At 38.4% G+C, this 12,123-nt stretch overlaps 1 protein-coding gene across 2 annotated transcripts in view; it reads right to left on the reverse strand.

The window, feature by feature from the left end:
- Positions 1-12,123, reverse strand: part of LOC117267112 (E3 SUMO-protein ligase ZBED1-like) — a 41,719-nt gene that overhangs the window by 12,589 nt on the left and 17,007 nt on the right. The window contains exon 1 of one of the 2 annotated variants that reach the window (XM_033642785.2): positions 3,534-3,742. The exons of the other annotated variant lie outside the window; for it this stretch is intronic. Coding sequence (XP_033498676.1) covers positions 3,534-3,645 — 112 coding nt within the window. The 5' untranslated portion in view covers positions 3,646-3,742. Of the gene's footprint in view, positions 1-3,533; positions 3,743-12,123 lie in introns of those variants that run through there. 2 annotated transcript variants of the gene reach the window in all.

Raw genomic sequence — 12,123 nt, forward strand, 5'->3', positions numbered from 1 at the left:
CGCCACTCCCCACAAGCAAAAGCCATGCTTGGCACAGAAAGGAAAGTCATGACAAGAATATGACAAGGCAAAACAGCAACAACCAACAACCTTGGGGGAAGCAAATATCAATATAACCATGAGTATTCATATTTCACCAAATCAACAGCATGAAAGGGTCATACAAGTTCAGCCACTCAAAGAAATTATTCACAATAATCCCAATACTTTTCATTGGTAGATGATTAAAGTATACTAGCAGAAAAACAGCAGCAAAGAAAATCCAGCCCACAGCACAACTACTGTTCAGTCATTAAACACAAGACAGCAGGAGAGCAAAAACGTTACAGCCAACTGTAGCTTAACCAAGCAGCCAAACAGTGACTAAAAAAGTCAAAGATTAACTGGAAATATATCTATAATGTTTGCTGTATGCTAGTACAAGCAATAAAATGCGAGAAAGAGTCCCAAGGAGCCAAAGGCAGAATAGAAAAGTTTCAGATGACCGTTGATGAGGAGTCATAATAACCCAAACAGTGACATTAGCTAGCTTAGATCACAGTACATTAGTAGCTAGACACCTAGGCTACTGTCATCTATCCCTACTTCTGTGAGCAAAAAAATTAAGCCAGCACCAAAGATATCAAACACAAGACAGGAGAAGAGCAAAAGGCAGCCAGCCTGGCAGCCTCTTCACTGTTAGCTATCCAAACATTAGCCTCAGTGTTACCAACTGCTCATCATGACTGTTAGCTAGCTTAGCCAAATGTAGCTAGCTTAGCCAAACGTAACAGGCTTAGCCAAAACATCAACTTATGATGTAACTGTTACATGTCAGAACAGGCAGCTAATTCTTACCTTGCTGAGGTGAAGCCATGATTCCTTGAGATTCCTAAAAGAGTAAATTTCGCAAACAGAGTCCAAAGCAGCCAAAAGCTGGTCAGGAAAACTCCGGTTCAGACATGAAGTGTGCGTTAGCAACAGCCGTTGGTGTGGACTCTATCAGCATATTGGAGCACTGAGTAACATTCCTTGTAACTGCAGTCCTGAGGAAACACTGTTAAACTGTCGGTACTATAGCTCTTTAAATCGACAGATATTCTCTAGTTTTACTGACTAAAATAGTTTTTGTGTCGAGTGGGAGTTTCAGCATCAGTTACGTTACTTTCCAAGCTTTGTTTAATGAGTGGACGGGGCATTGTAGGTTTAAAAAGACCGCCCAATTATATGGTGACCAATCGGGTTCCATCGAGGTCCAATTTGTCAGCAGGTTTTCATCCAATCACATCAGCTGGTGAGAACATACTTACAGTAGCCCTATGAGTGATCAGACAACTAAACTAGTCTCCCACAATCACTCTCACAGCATTACAGACATTTCTGGTGTCTTTAAGACTTAAAACCACCACACCAAGAAAATCCATCACAAAATATATTTATTAATTTGTCATCAGGAATGAAAGTGCAGCAAAGAAGCAGGCAGGAGAGAAAGTATTTGTGACAGGATCAGCTGTGAGCAGAGGAAGAAGGTGGGGAAGAGGAGGTGACGTAGAAGGGAAGACAGTCCTCTTTCAGTTCATCTGTAATAAGCTTGTCAGATCAGAGAAACATGTGAATGCACCACCTCTGATACCAGATTTCAATGAATGCTAACTGTTAATTTGATATGGAAATAATTCTAAATTATTTCTGTTATTTCTCATCGTTGCACATTTGTTGATTTAAGTTTCCAGGATGCCTCCAGTTTTATACACATTTGGATTTTTACTGCTCGTCCTTACAAGTAAGCCTCACACAATGTTATGTGATTTTTTTTCTTTAAGATGTACCACTGTGTGTTTATGGTACCAATTAGTTTCATTTTCTCCAAGATGACAAGATAATGCTCTTAAGCTTGCATTTCAAAAATTCAAATTTTACCTCAACAATGACATGAACTGACTTTCTTCACAGGAAAAGTGCAAAGTGTTTCATTCCAACAGTCCTCTCCTCAAGTTGTAAAGGAAGGGACTGTGGAGCTCACGATAAACTGCAGTCATGATGACAGCAGCCTCAGCACTATGTTATGGTACCAACAGAAACAGAGCAGTCGCTCTATGAGCCTCATCGGGTACGTAGTCCTCCAGAATGATCCAGCATACGAGGACCAGTTTAAAGAGTCCAGATTCAAGATAAAAGGAGAAGGCATAAGGAAAGGATCTCTGATCATTCAAACAGTGACTCCATCAGACTCAGCTGTGTATTTCTGCGCTGCCAGCACACAGTGATGTGGTTTAATGTCACCCCCTCACTAAAAACCCTGCTCTCTTTTTCTCTCTTGTTTTCATGCTCAAGATCCTGAGAGGAAGGCTGGTAGAATCAGCCTCAACACAGCTTCATTATTGTTCTGACATTAACACTGGCTGTGATTTGAAACAGATTAAACATAATGAGCTTCTTCACAGTCACACAGTTTCAAAAAATAATGTATATATGAAAGCATTCAAGTCATTTTGCGTATACGCAAAACACACATTGGAATGGGGTGGTATTTATGGCTGCAATGTGAGGGCAACAACTGAATGTAACTACACACTCATTTTATACATGATACCGTGAAACTGCAATATTTTCTGGAGCGATTTTTGTCCCATGAACATCTCATACCTTGCCACTGCCACTATATGCGCTTGCCCCTACAGGAATAGAGTATGTTTTTCTCGCCACTCCCCACAAGCAAAAGCCATGCTTGGCACAGAAAGGGAAGTCATGACAAGAATATGACAAGGCAAAACAGCAACAACCAACAACCTAGGGGGAAGCAATTATCAATATAACCATGAGTATTCGTATTTCACCGAATCAACAGCATGAAAGGGTCATAACAGTGAACAACCAAAAGAAAAAGCTCAGCCACTCAAAGAAATGATTCACAATTAATCTCCATACTGTGCATGGGTAGATGATTAAAGTGTAACAGCAGAAAAACAGCAGCAAAGACAATCCAGCCCACAGCACAACTACTGTTCAGTCATTAAACACGAGACAACAGGAGAGCAGTCTGTTGCAGAGAGCTGTCTGTTACAGCCAACTGTAGCTTAACCAAGCAGCCAAACAGTGACTAACAAAAGTCAAAACATTAACTGGTAATATAACTATAATATTAGCTGTATGCTAGTACAAGCAATAAAATGCTTACTTAGTGAAATGAAGATGTAACTATAATTCCCAGATTAAAAAATGACCGCTGATGACTCACAATAACCCAAACAGTGACATTAGCTAGCTTAGATAACAGTACATTAGTAGCTAGACACCTAGGCTGCTGTCATCTATCCCTACTTCTGTGAGCAAAAAAATTAAGCCAGCACCAAAGATATCAAACACAAGACAGGAGAAGAGCAAAAGGCAGCCAGCCTGGCAGCCTCTTCACTGTTAGCTATCCAAACATTAGCCTCAGTGTTACCAACTGTGCGTCATAACCGTTAGCTAGCTTAGCCAAACGTAGCTGGCTTAGCCAAAACATCAATTTATGATGTAACCATTAGATGTCAGAACAGGCAGCTAATTCTTACCTTGCTGAGATGAAGCTATGATTCCTGGAGATTCCTCAAAGAGGAAATTTCCCAAGCAGAGTCCAAAGCAGCCAAAAGGTGGGCAGGAAAACTCCGGTTCAGACATGAACATACACTAACTAAATTAGTTCTTGGGTCCCATGGTGAGGTTTCAGCGCGAGTTTTGTTACTTTCCAAAGGGTTTAATGAGTGGACAGGGCCTTGTAAGTTTAAAGAGACCACCCACTTATATGGTGACCAATCAGGTTCCATCGAGGTCCAATTTGTCTGCAGGTTTTCATCCAATCACATCAGCTGGTGAGAACATACTTACAGTAGACCTACAAGTAATCAGACTGTAAACAATAAATAATAAAAAATCATATTGTCAACATTTAAGTAATATAAAGAAATCAGAAATCATAAAATAATCATAAATGATAATAATAATTCCATACACCTTTGTTTTTAGTTTCCCACATTCTTTAAAAGTCTCCCACAATCACTCTCACAGCATTACAGACATCTCTGGTGTCTTTAAGACTTGAAACCACCACACCAAAAAAATCCATCACAAAATCTATGTACTTACCAAGCCGAGTCCAAAGCAGCCGAAAGCTGGTCAGGAAAACTCCGGTTCAGACATGAAGTGTGCGTTAGCAACAGCCGTTGGTGTGAGGAACAATCACAGATGGACTCTATCGGCATATTGGAGCACTGAGAAAACATTCCTTGTAACTGCAGTCCTGAGGAAACACTGTTACAGTTTTTCTCAATTGTTTACACGCAATTTTGAAAACAGGGCTCCTTTTTTCAAAATATTCACACAGTTATCCAAACACCACACTCAATTTGCATAACTCCTAGATTGTTTGCAAAATGACACACTTCAGTCAAAACATATACACATATTTATAAAAATGCTGTTTTGTTTTCATCGCACTAACACAGTCTTCAAATGATCAGACACTATTGCAGTCAATTACACACTACAGTGATCAATACAAAATACATTTGTAAAAACCCCTATTTTAGGAAATAGCTGGTCTAGTGCTAGACTTTTTTTGCCAGACATTTTTATGTAAGGGACAATTTAGATGACAAAGAGATATTGTCAAACCCACAACATTCTTCATGATTACTTTGAGGTATACAGAGAAAGTACACAAATACAACAAACAAACACAACACTGATTGCAGACTGCTGCAGACTGAAAATATTTATTTCTTACCATACTCAGTTACAGTAACAGATCAACAATGAAAATCAGAACAAAATAGTAGTTTTTCTTACTACTGTAAAGTGTAGACAAATAAAAATTCCTCTGTTGGGTTTAGGAATGGGGAGTATGGTGGAAGGTATAAGACTGCAAATTCAGGGTGCTCATGGAACCAATTGTGGACCAGAGCAGATCCATGGAAAGATACATTGTCCCAAACGACAATGTACTGCATGTGGTCCACTTGGTTGACAGTAAGCACCTGTGTGCTTCCACACCAGGTGGATGTGATTATCCAATTCGTTCATTAGTGTGGTCGCTGGCAAGCAGGGGCTTTGTAATGAGAAGGAAGTAACCTCACAATCCTTATCTGTGTCTAAGGTGTGATAATGCGTGTAGAGTTTTGCAAATCACTGTGTGTAATGTTTTGCAAAAAGTGTGAAGCTGAGTCTGTGCTTATTGTTGTGCAACTATGGACAGGTGTTTTGCTTCTTGAGTGTAGAGCTGTTAATTGTGTGAAAATTTTCATTTTAGTGCGTAAACAACTGTAAAAAACTGTAAAGGCCATATGGCCAAAAAATATCTTTAAAAAAAAAAGAAAAAAAAGTGCAGCAAAGAAGCAGGCAGGAGAGAAAGTATTTGTGACAGGATCACCTGTGAGCAGAGGAAGAAGGTGGGGAAGAGGAGGTGACGTAGAAGGGAAGACAGTCCTCTTTCAGTTCATCTGTAATAAGCTTGTCAGATCAGAGAAACATGTGAATGCACCACCTCTGATACCAGATTTCAGTGAATGCTAACTGTTAATATGATATGGAAATAATTGTAAATTATTTTTGTTATTTCTCATCGTTGCACATTTGTTGATTTAAGTTTCCAGGATGCCTCCAGTTTTATACACATTTGGATTTTTACTGCTCGTCCTTACAAGTAAGCCTCACACAATGTTATGATTTTTTTTCTTTAACGTGTACCACTGTGTGTTTATGATACAAATTTGTTTCATTTTCTAGAAGGTTGTCAAGATAATGATCTTTAACTTTTATTGCTTAAATTCAAATTTTACCTCAGCAATGGCATGAACTGACTTTCTTCACAGGAAAAGTGCAAAGTGTTTCATTCCAACAGTCCTCTCCTCAAGTTGTAAAGGAAGGGACTGTGGAGCTCACGATAAACTGCAGTCATGATGACGGCAACCGCAACACTATACTGTGGTACCAACAGAAACAGAGCAGTCGCACTATGAGCCTCATCGGGTACGTAGTCCTCCAGAGTGATCCATCGTACGAGGACCAGTTTAAAGAGTCCAGATTCAAGATAAAAGGAGAAGACATAGGGAAAGGATCTCTGATCATTCAAACAGTGACTCCATCAGACTCAGCTGTGTATTTCTGCGCTGCCAGCACACAGTGATGTGGTTTAATGTCACCCCCTCACTAAAAACCCTGCTGCATCTTTTAACAGCTGCTGCTCAGGAGTTCAGTTACTTGAGAACTGAAGATATGATGCTGTTTTATTCTATTTTCATTATATGATGATGTAACTGAACAGGTTCTGCTAATGTAAATGTATTCAGTGCAAACAATACACATATTGATTATTTTTATATTATAATCAGTAATCAAAATGTAATCATTGTACGCCTATAAGCAGTGTTGGACTCAGCACATTCGGTGCCCTCTAGGCAAGCTTCCCCTGCAGCCACCCTCACTTCCCCCACCCCGAAAAACATAATATTATCTTTTTTGTTTTTGTTTTAATTCCATACAAGAATAAGAGCCAATGAGAAGTCAACACAAATAAACACTTCACTAACAACCAGTATAAGAATACTGTGTGTACAAATGTGCAGATTTCCTCCTTTTTTGCCTTTTCATTTTCTCTTACACCAATGCTCTCCACATATGCTCCAGCCATCCATACCTATTAATGCTCCTGCATGTTCTGACTGTGTTGATCACTCACTGATAAACACATTAAGGTGAACTGCATGGCCAGGAATAGAGGCGGTACCCCTACTAGAGACTCACTGTTTGCATAGGAGCTTTGGATTTTGTCATTTTTTAACATAAGTTCCACAACAACCCTATTTTAATGTGTAATGTATTTGTACATGTTAGATGATTCAGTATTTTTAAAATAGGTTGGTTGTCATTTGCTTAAAAAGACAAATATAGAGCTTTAATTTGACGGAGTGCATTGACTGTAAGGAACAAAATTATCTGTGGGAACAAGTCTTCTAGGGTCATATTCACAAAGCTTCACAGTTCTGAGAGTCGCTTCCAGTGACGAAATTCTAAGAAAAGTCTTAGAATTGTGACATTTTCCTAGAATTTCCCTTAAAGTTAAGACTAAGTCCTTGTAAAGATAAAAGTTATTCACAGAGCATCTTAGACCTTAAAAGAGCTCCTAAGGTGACCAATTGTCAGGAGCAGGGAGGAGGACTTTAAGAGCCTCAAGAGTTTCTTAATCAGAGGAGAAAATGGTGGAAACACAAAGAGGTCGGAGAAATACTCTCCAAATGCTGGATGACAGTGAGGAAATGAAATTCTACAGATTAGATCGTGCAGGGATAATATGTGTGGTTGATCTCACCAGGGATATACACACACATTTCCCACCTAGTGCTATGACGCCAGAAATAAAATGATCACGACACTACGATATTTGGAAAACTGGAAACATGCAGCAGAGATGAGTTGAGTCTGTCTCAACCTTCCATCAGCAGAGTGATTACACTAACAATGACAACACTTTCACAGTCAGCAGTTCACTTCATTTCCACTGGGTGTCCACACCTTGCTGGCTCACACAAGGGCGTGTCTGTGACAACCAATCACATCTGTTAAAAGAATGCATCACACCTAACAACAGGGTCAACCACACCTCCTCAGTAAAGTAAAAGTTTTTGTCCCTTCCTCATTCAGAGTTGCTCTGAGAACTTTCCCAAATCACTCCTAAGCTGGGACTCCTTACTAAAAGTTTTTAGACTATGTTAGGAGCTCTCTGAGAGTGTTCTCAGAATGTGCCTGAGGACAGAGTTGTTTTAACTCTGAACTGTTTTTGGACGTCAAAATGAAGCTGCTCTTGGTTGCTGTTCTCATCTTCAACAGTAAGAACATTTTGATTCAGTAGAAAAGCGTTTTCTTCATCATCCTCATTGAAATAGTTAATTTACTAGTTGTCTTTTTCTAATTCTCCAGGTTCCACCTTCTGTGTAAAAATCACCCAGCCTCCATTTATATTTAGCCGTGAAGGAGACTCAGCTGTGACTCTACAGTGTGAACACGATGACAATAACCATTTCTACATGTACTGGTACATACAGAGCAGCGGTGCTAACATGCAGCTGGTAACATATTCAACTGGTAAAGATACTGCAAGAACTGAAGCTCCTTTCAACGAGTCAAGGTACACCATGTTCCGGCCTGAAGTGCTTCAGTCGTCTCTGCAGATCAAGTCTGCGGAGGCTGGAGACTCAGCTGTGTATTACTGCGCCTCCAGTAGAGCACAGTGATTCAGAAAGCCTCATCAGCTTAACAACAACATCAGGACACCAAGGAGAGATGACAGAGAGGAGGGATGAGTGAGGAGGGTTAATGTGTTGAGCTCTGAGGGACCCTGAGCAGGACTTTGGTGACATGACAACAGGCCGACATCAATATCACATGAAAATATATAAAATAAAACTTGTTTAAAAATCTATTCATTCATTAAAAAGTGCAAGACTGCTGCTCTCATGATGTTCCTGCACCAACACCACAAAGCTGATGAGCTCAGATAAGTGAGCAGGTGTTAACGTGGGAGAGGTTACATGATACATTCAGTATTACTGTCCTACAGTTTCTCCAATATGTGCCACTCTGTGTTTTAGTCTCTTATTTTATTTCACTATAATTCTGTGTGCAGCCTGACAAGATAAGAATATATCAAATTTATGAGGTTGTCATACACTGCCCTCTGCAGGGTTCATGTGGGATTACACTTAAATAAATTAAAAAAAAAAAAATCCCTGAGTGCACAGACGGATTAATTGCTGGGCCTATTGGGCACTGGCTTTCACTGCAAAGTGTCATACATTAACAAGTACTGACGACAGAGAGACTCAAGATGACAAGAAAAAGATGCAAAGGAGCTGCAAAAAGACACAAAATTACCTCAAAGACACACAAATTAACTACATAAAGTGGCAAAACAGCTACACAGACACAAAACGAGTAAAAAAAAGACAAAATTACTTAAGAGGCACAATATAATTGTGTAAAGAGGCAGAACAGCTACAAAGAGACACAAAATGACCAAAATAGATGCAAAATTACTTAAAAAAGACACAAAATAACTACTTACAGAGGCTAAATGGCTGCAGTCACACAAAATGACAAGACACAAAATTACCTCATAGAGACACAAAATAACTACATGAAGAGGCATAACAGCCACAAAGTGACACAATATTACTACATAAAGAGGCAAAACAGCTAGAGACACAAAAAGAGTAAAAAAAAAAGACAAAATTACTTAACAGAGACACAATATAACTATGTAAAGAGGCAGAACAGCTACAAAGAGACACAAAATGACCAAACAAGATGCAAAATTACTCAAGAGAGACACAAAATAACTACTTACAGAGGCAAAACGGCTGCAAAGTGACACAAAATGACAAAAAAAAGACTCAAAATTACCCCAAAGAGACACAAAATGACCAAAAAAAGAGGCACAAAATAACTACCTAAAAAGGCAGAACAGCTACAAAGCCACACAAAACGACCAAAAAAAAGACACAAAATAACCCCAAAGAGACACAAAATGACCAAAAAAGACACAAAATTACCTCATAGAGACACAAAATGACCAAAAAAGACACAAAATTACCTCATAGAGACACAAAATAACTACATAAAGAGGCAAAACAGCTACAAAGAGACACAAAACGACTAAAAAAAAAAAAAAGCCACAAAATTACGAAGTGAAACCACCTCAAGGTCTGAGTATCTTGCTCCTAGTTAGGAGAGGTGGTGGGAGCTTTACATATCTGTGCCTGAGGGTCAGTTGTCTCATAATCTGCCTGTGTACGTGTGTTTTTATTTAGAAGTCAGGATAAAACTTCAAATTAAAGTGATATCAGATGGAACTGCAGTGAAGAATTAATCTGAATAAGCTGCAAGTTACATTCAGCACAAAAGTGACCTCTACAGTGCAGCTGTGAAATAAATCATGAACTGCTTAAAATGTTTCACTGTTCAGTAGATACAAAACTACCATAAAAAATATTTCAAATATGAGCTCACTACCAATCATTTGGTTAAACATTTATCTAAATGAAAGAAAAAAATGAATTGCACAGTGTAACACCTCAGTAGACAGAGTAATGTCTTAATTAAAGATTACATTCAACATAGGAACATATGTATATAAGCATTGAATTCACCAATGTCATCAAAAGACAACATATATAGCCAAAGATAATTTGCAGCGGCGCATTGTAACTAAATACATTAACTCATAAATAAAGTACAAGTACTTCAAAATTGTACTGGAGTATTTCCTTCATACTTCTACTCAGATTTTAAATGGAAATATTGTACTTTTTCTCCATTATTTATTAATTTGGCATCTTTACTTTGCTGAAAAAATTACACAAAAATGCAAAAATATAGGCTAATCTACAAATAAAAATGTTTATTATAGACTGATATTTTAAAGTAGTTAAAATTAGCTCCATAATTTATCAGCTGCAACATTAAAGTGATACCTACATGTTGATGCATCATTAAATTACGATCCAATAATATATATCATTCTGAAATGGGCCAAAAGTACGTATGTGTATGTTTGGTACTTTATTTTATAGCCATTTTGAATGCAAGACTTCTATTTCTAACTTTGGCACTTAAAAACTATGTCTTATAAATATAATGTGATTATTTGTTGCCAAGGAATTTATTATTTTTATGCAATTTTTGAATGATTTAGTATGGATATTTAATGCATTGTCTGTTTTAAAGACTTACATTGAAGTAAAACATTATTTATTACATTTATTATTATCATTTATTGTAATTATTATCTATTAAAATGTTCAGCAAAAAAATAACAATTTAAGGATCGCCATCATCTGATGAATATTTTATCTTTCATTGATATTTCATACTTGTAGATGAATTATTGGTCATATGTGAAAATATAATTTGTATCCTATAATGGTAATTTTTTTGCAAGTTCAATCCATGTCTACTAAATTTATATTATTCACATTATTTCTGGATTAAATTATCATTATTATTTTTCTAATAAGGTTAAAATCACATTGATAAAAAAAAAGTTTATATGAATGTGTAGCTCAGCATCTCAGTACAGGCTTGATTCATACATGCAGATTAATTTGTCTGCATATGAGGTTGTGTCTCGTCAGTGTTGCACCCTGTTTTGTCTCATCTAAAATCAGTGATCTGTCAGTGTCACTCAGTAAACATGTCTCCTCCTCAGCTGGCTGATAACTGGGAGGATGAAGAGGTGTGACCAGCAGAGATGTCCCTCCCTCTGAACTTCTACAAACACAAACAAAGACCAGTTTCCTTTTCCTCCCCTCTGTTCTCACTTCTTTTCTTAGCTGTCACAGAAATAGCAGCAGTCAGGTTGGAGCTCGTTCATCCGTCAGTCAGCCCGACCTGCACAGCTGCTCTCTCACACACACACAGAGATGGAGGCTGAGATATGGAGGAGCTGGGTGGGGGAGGGAGAGAAGAGAGAAGCGAAGAGACGGCAGGTTTTTGTGTGATGCTTTTTCACCGTGGGGACAGGGGGCCACGGTGATACAACCCCATAGAGCCGCCGTACAAAAACCTCCTCCCATTAACACCCATTGTGTAGACGGCTACAAGCTGCCTGACACACTGAGGAGAGCAGAAATATCAATAATATGAAGGTGTAGAGGACGGCAGCACACTCTGGTGTCAAACTGTTCATTTATATGTAAAAAACTGGCAGGAAAAGTAGTTTTTAAAATGACTTTCAAATCATATGTGAAGCATCAGGATGCTTCTTTCACTCATCTTGACATAAAGGATATATTTGGACATTATAAAGCTCGTCCTGCGTGTTTGAACCTTCTTCATCCTCTGGATCATCACACTGTGTCTCTACATGCTGATTATGGAAAGTTTAGAGACTTTTTGGTGGAGGAGACACTCAGCGTGACACTGGGACTGAAGCTCACTTTGGAAAGGGGACAAAACTCACTGTTTTGGGTAAGTAGGATCTGTCACTGCTTCAGTTCACTGAGACAAACTCAGAACAGTCAAAAATGTTGGTTTGACAGTGAAGGAAAAAGAGTTTGTTATGAAAAAGCTGAAATATTGAGCTGAAGTGAGAACACTGTGACCTACACTGAC

Source organism: Epinephelus lanceolatus, chromosome 15 (assembly GCF_041903045.1).
Source record: "Epinephelus lanceolatus isolate andai-2023 chromosome 15, ASM4190304v1, whole genome shotgun sequence".
Lineage (NCBI taxonomy): Eukaryota > Metazoa > Chordata > Actinopteri > Perciformes > Serranidae > Epinephelus > Epinephelus lanceolatus.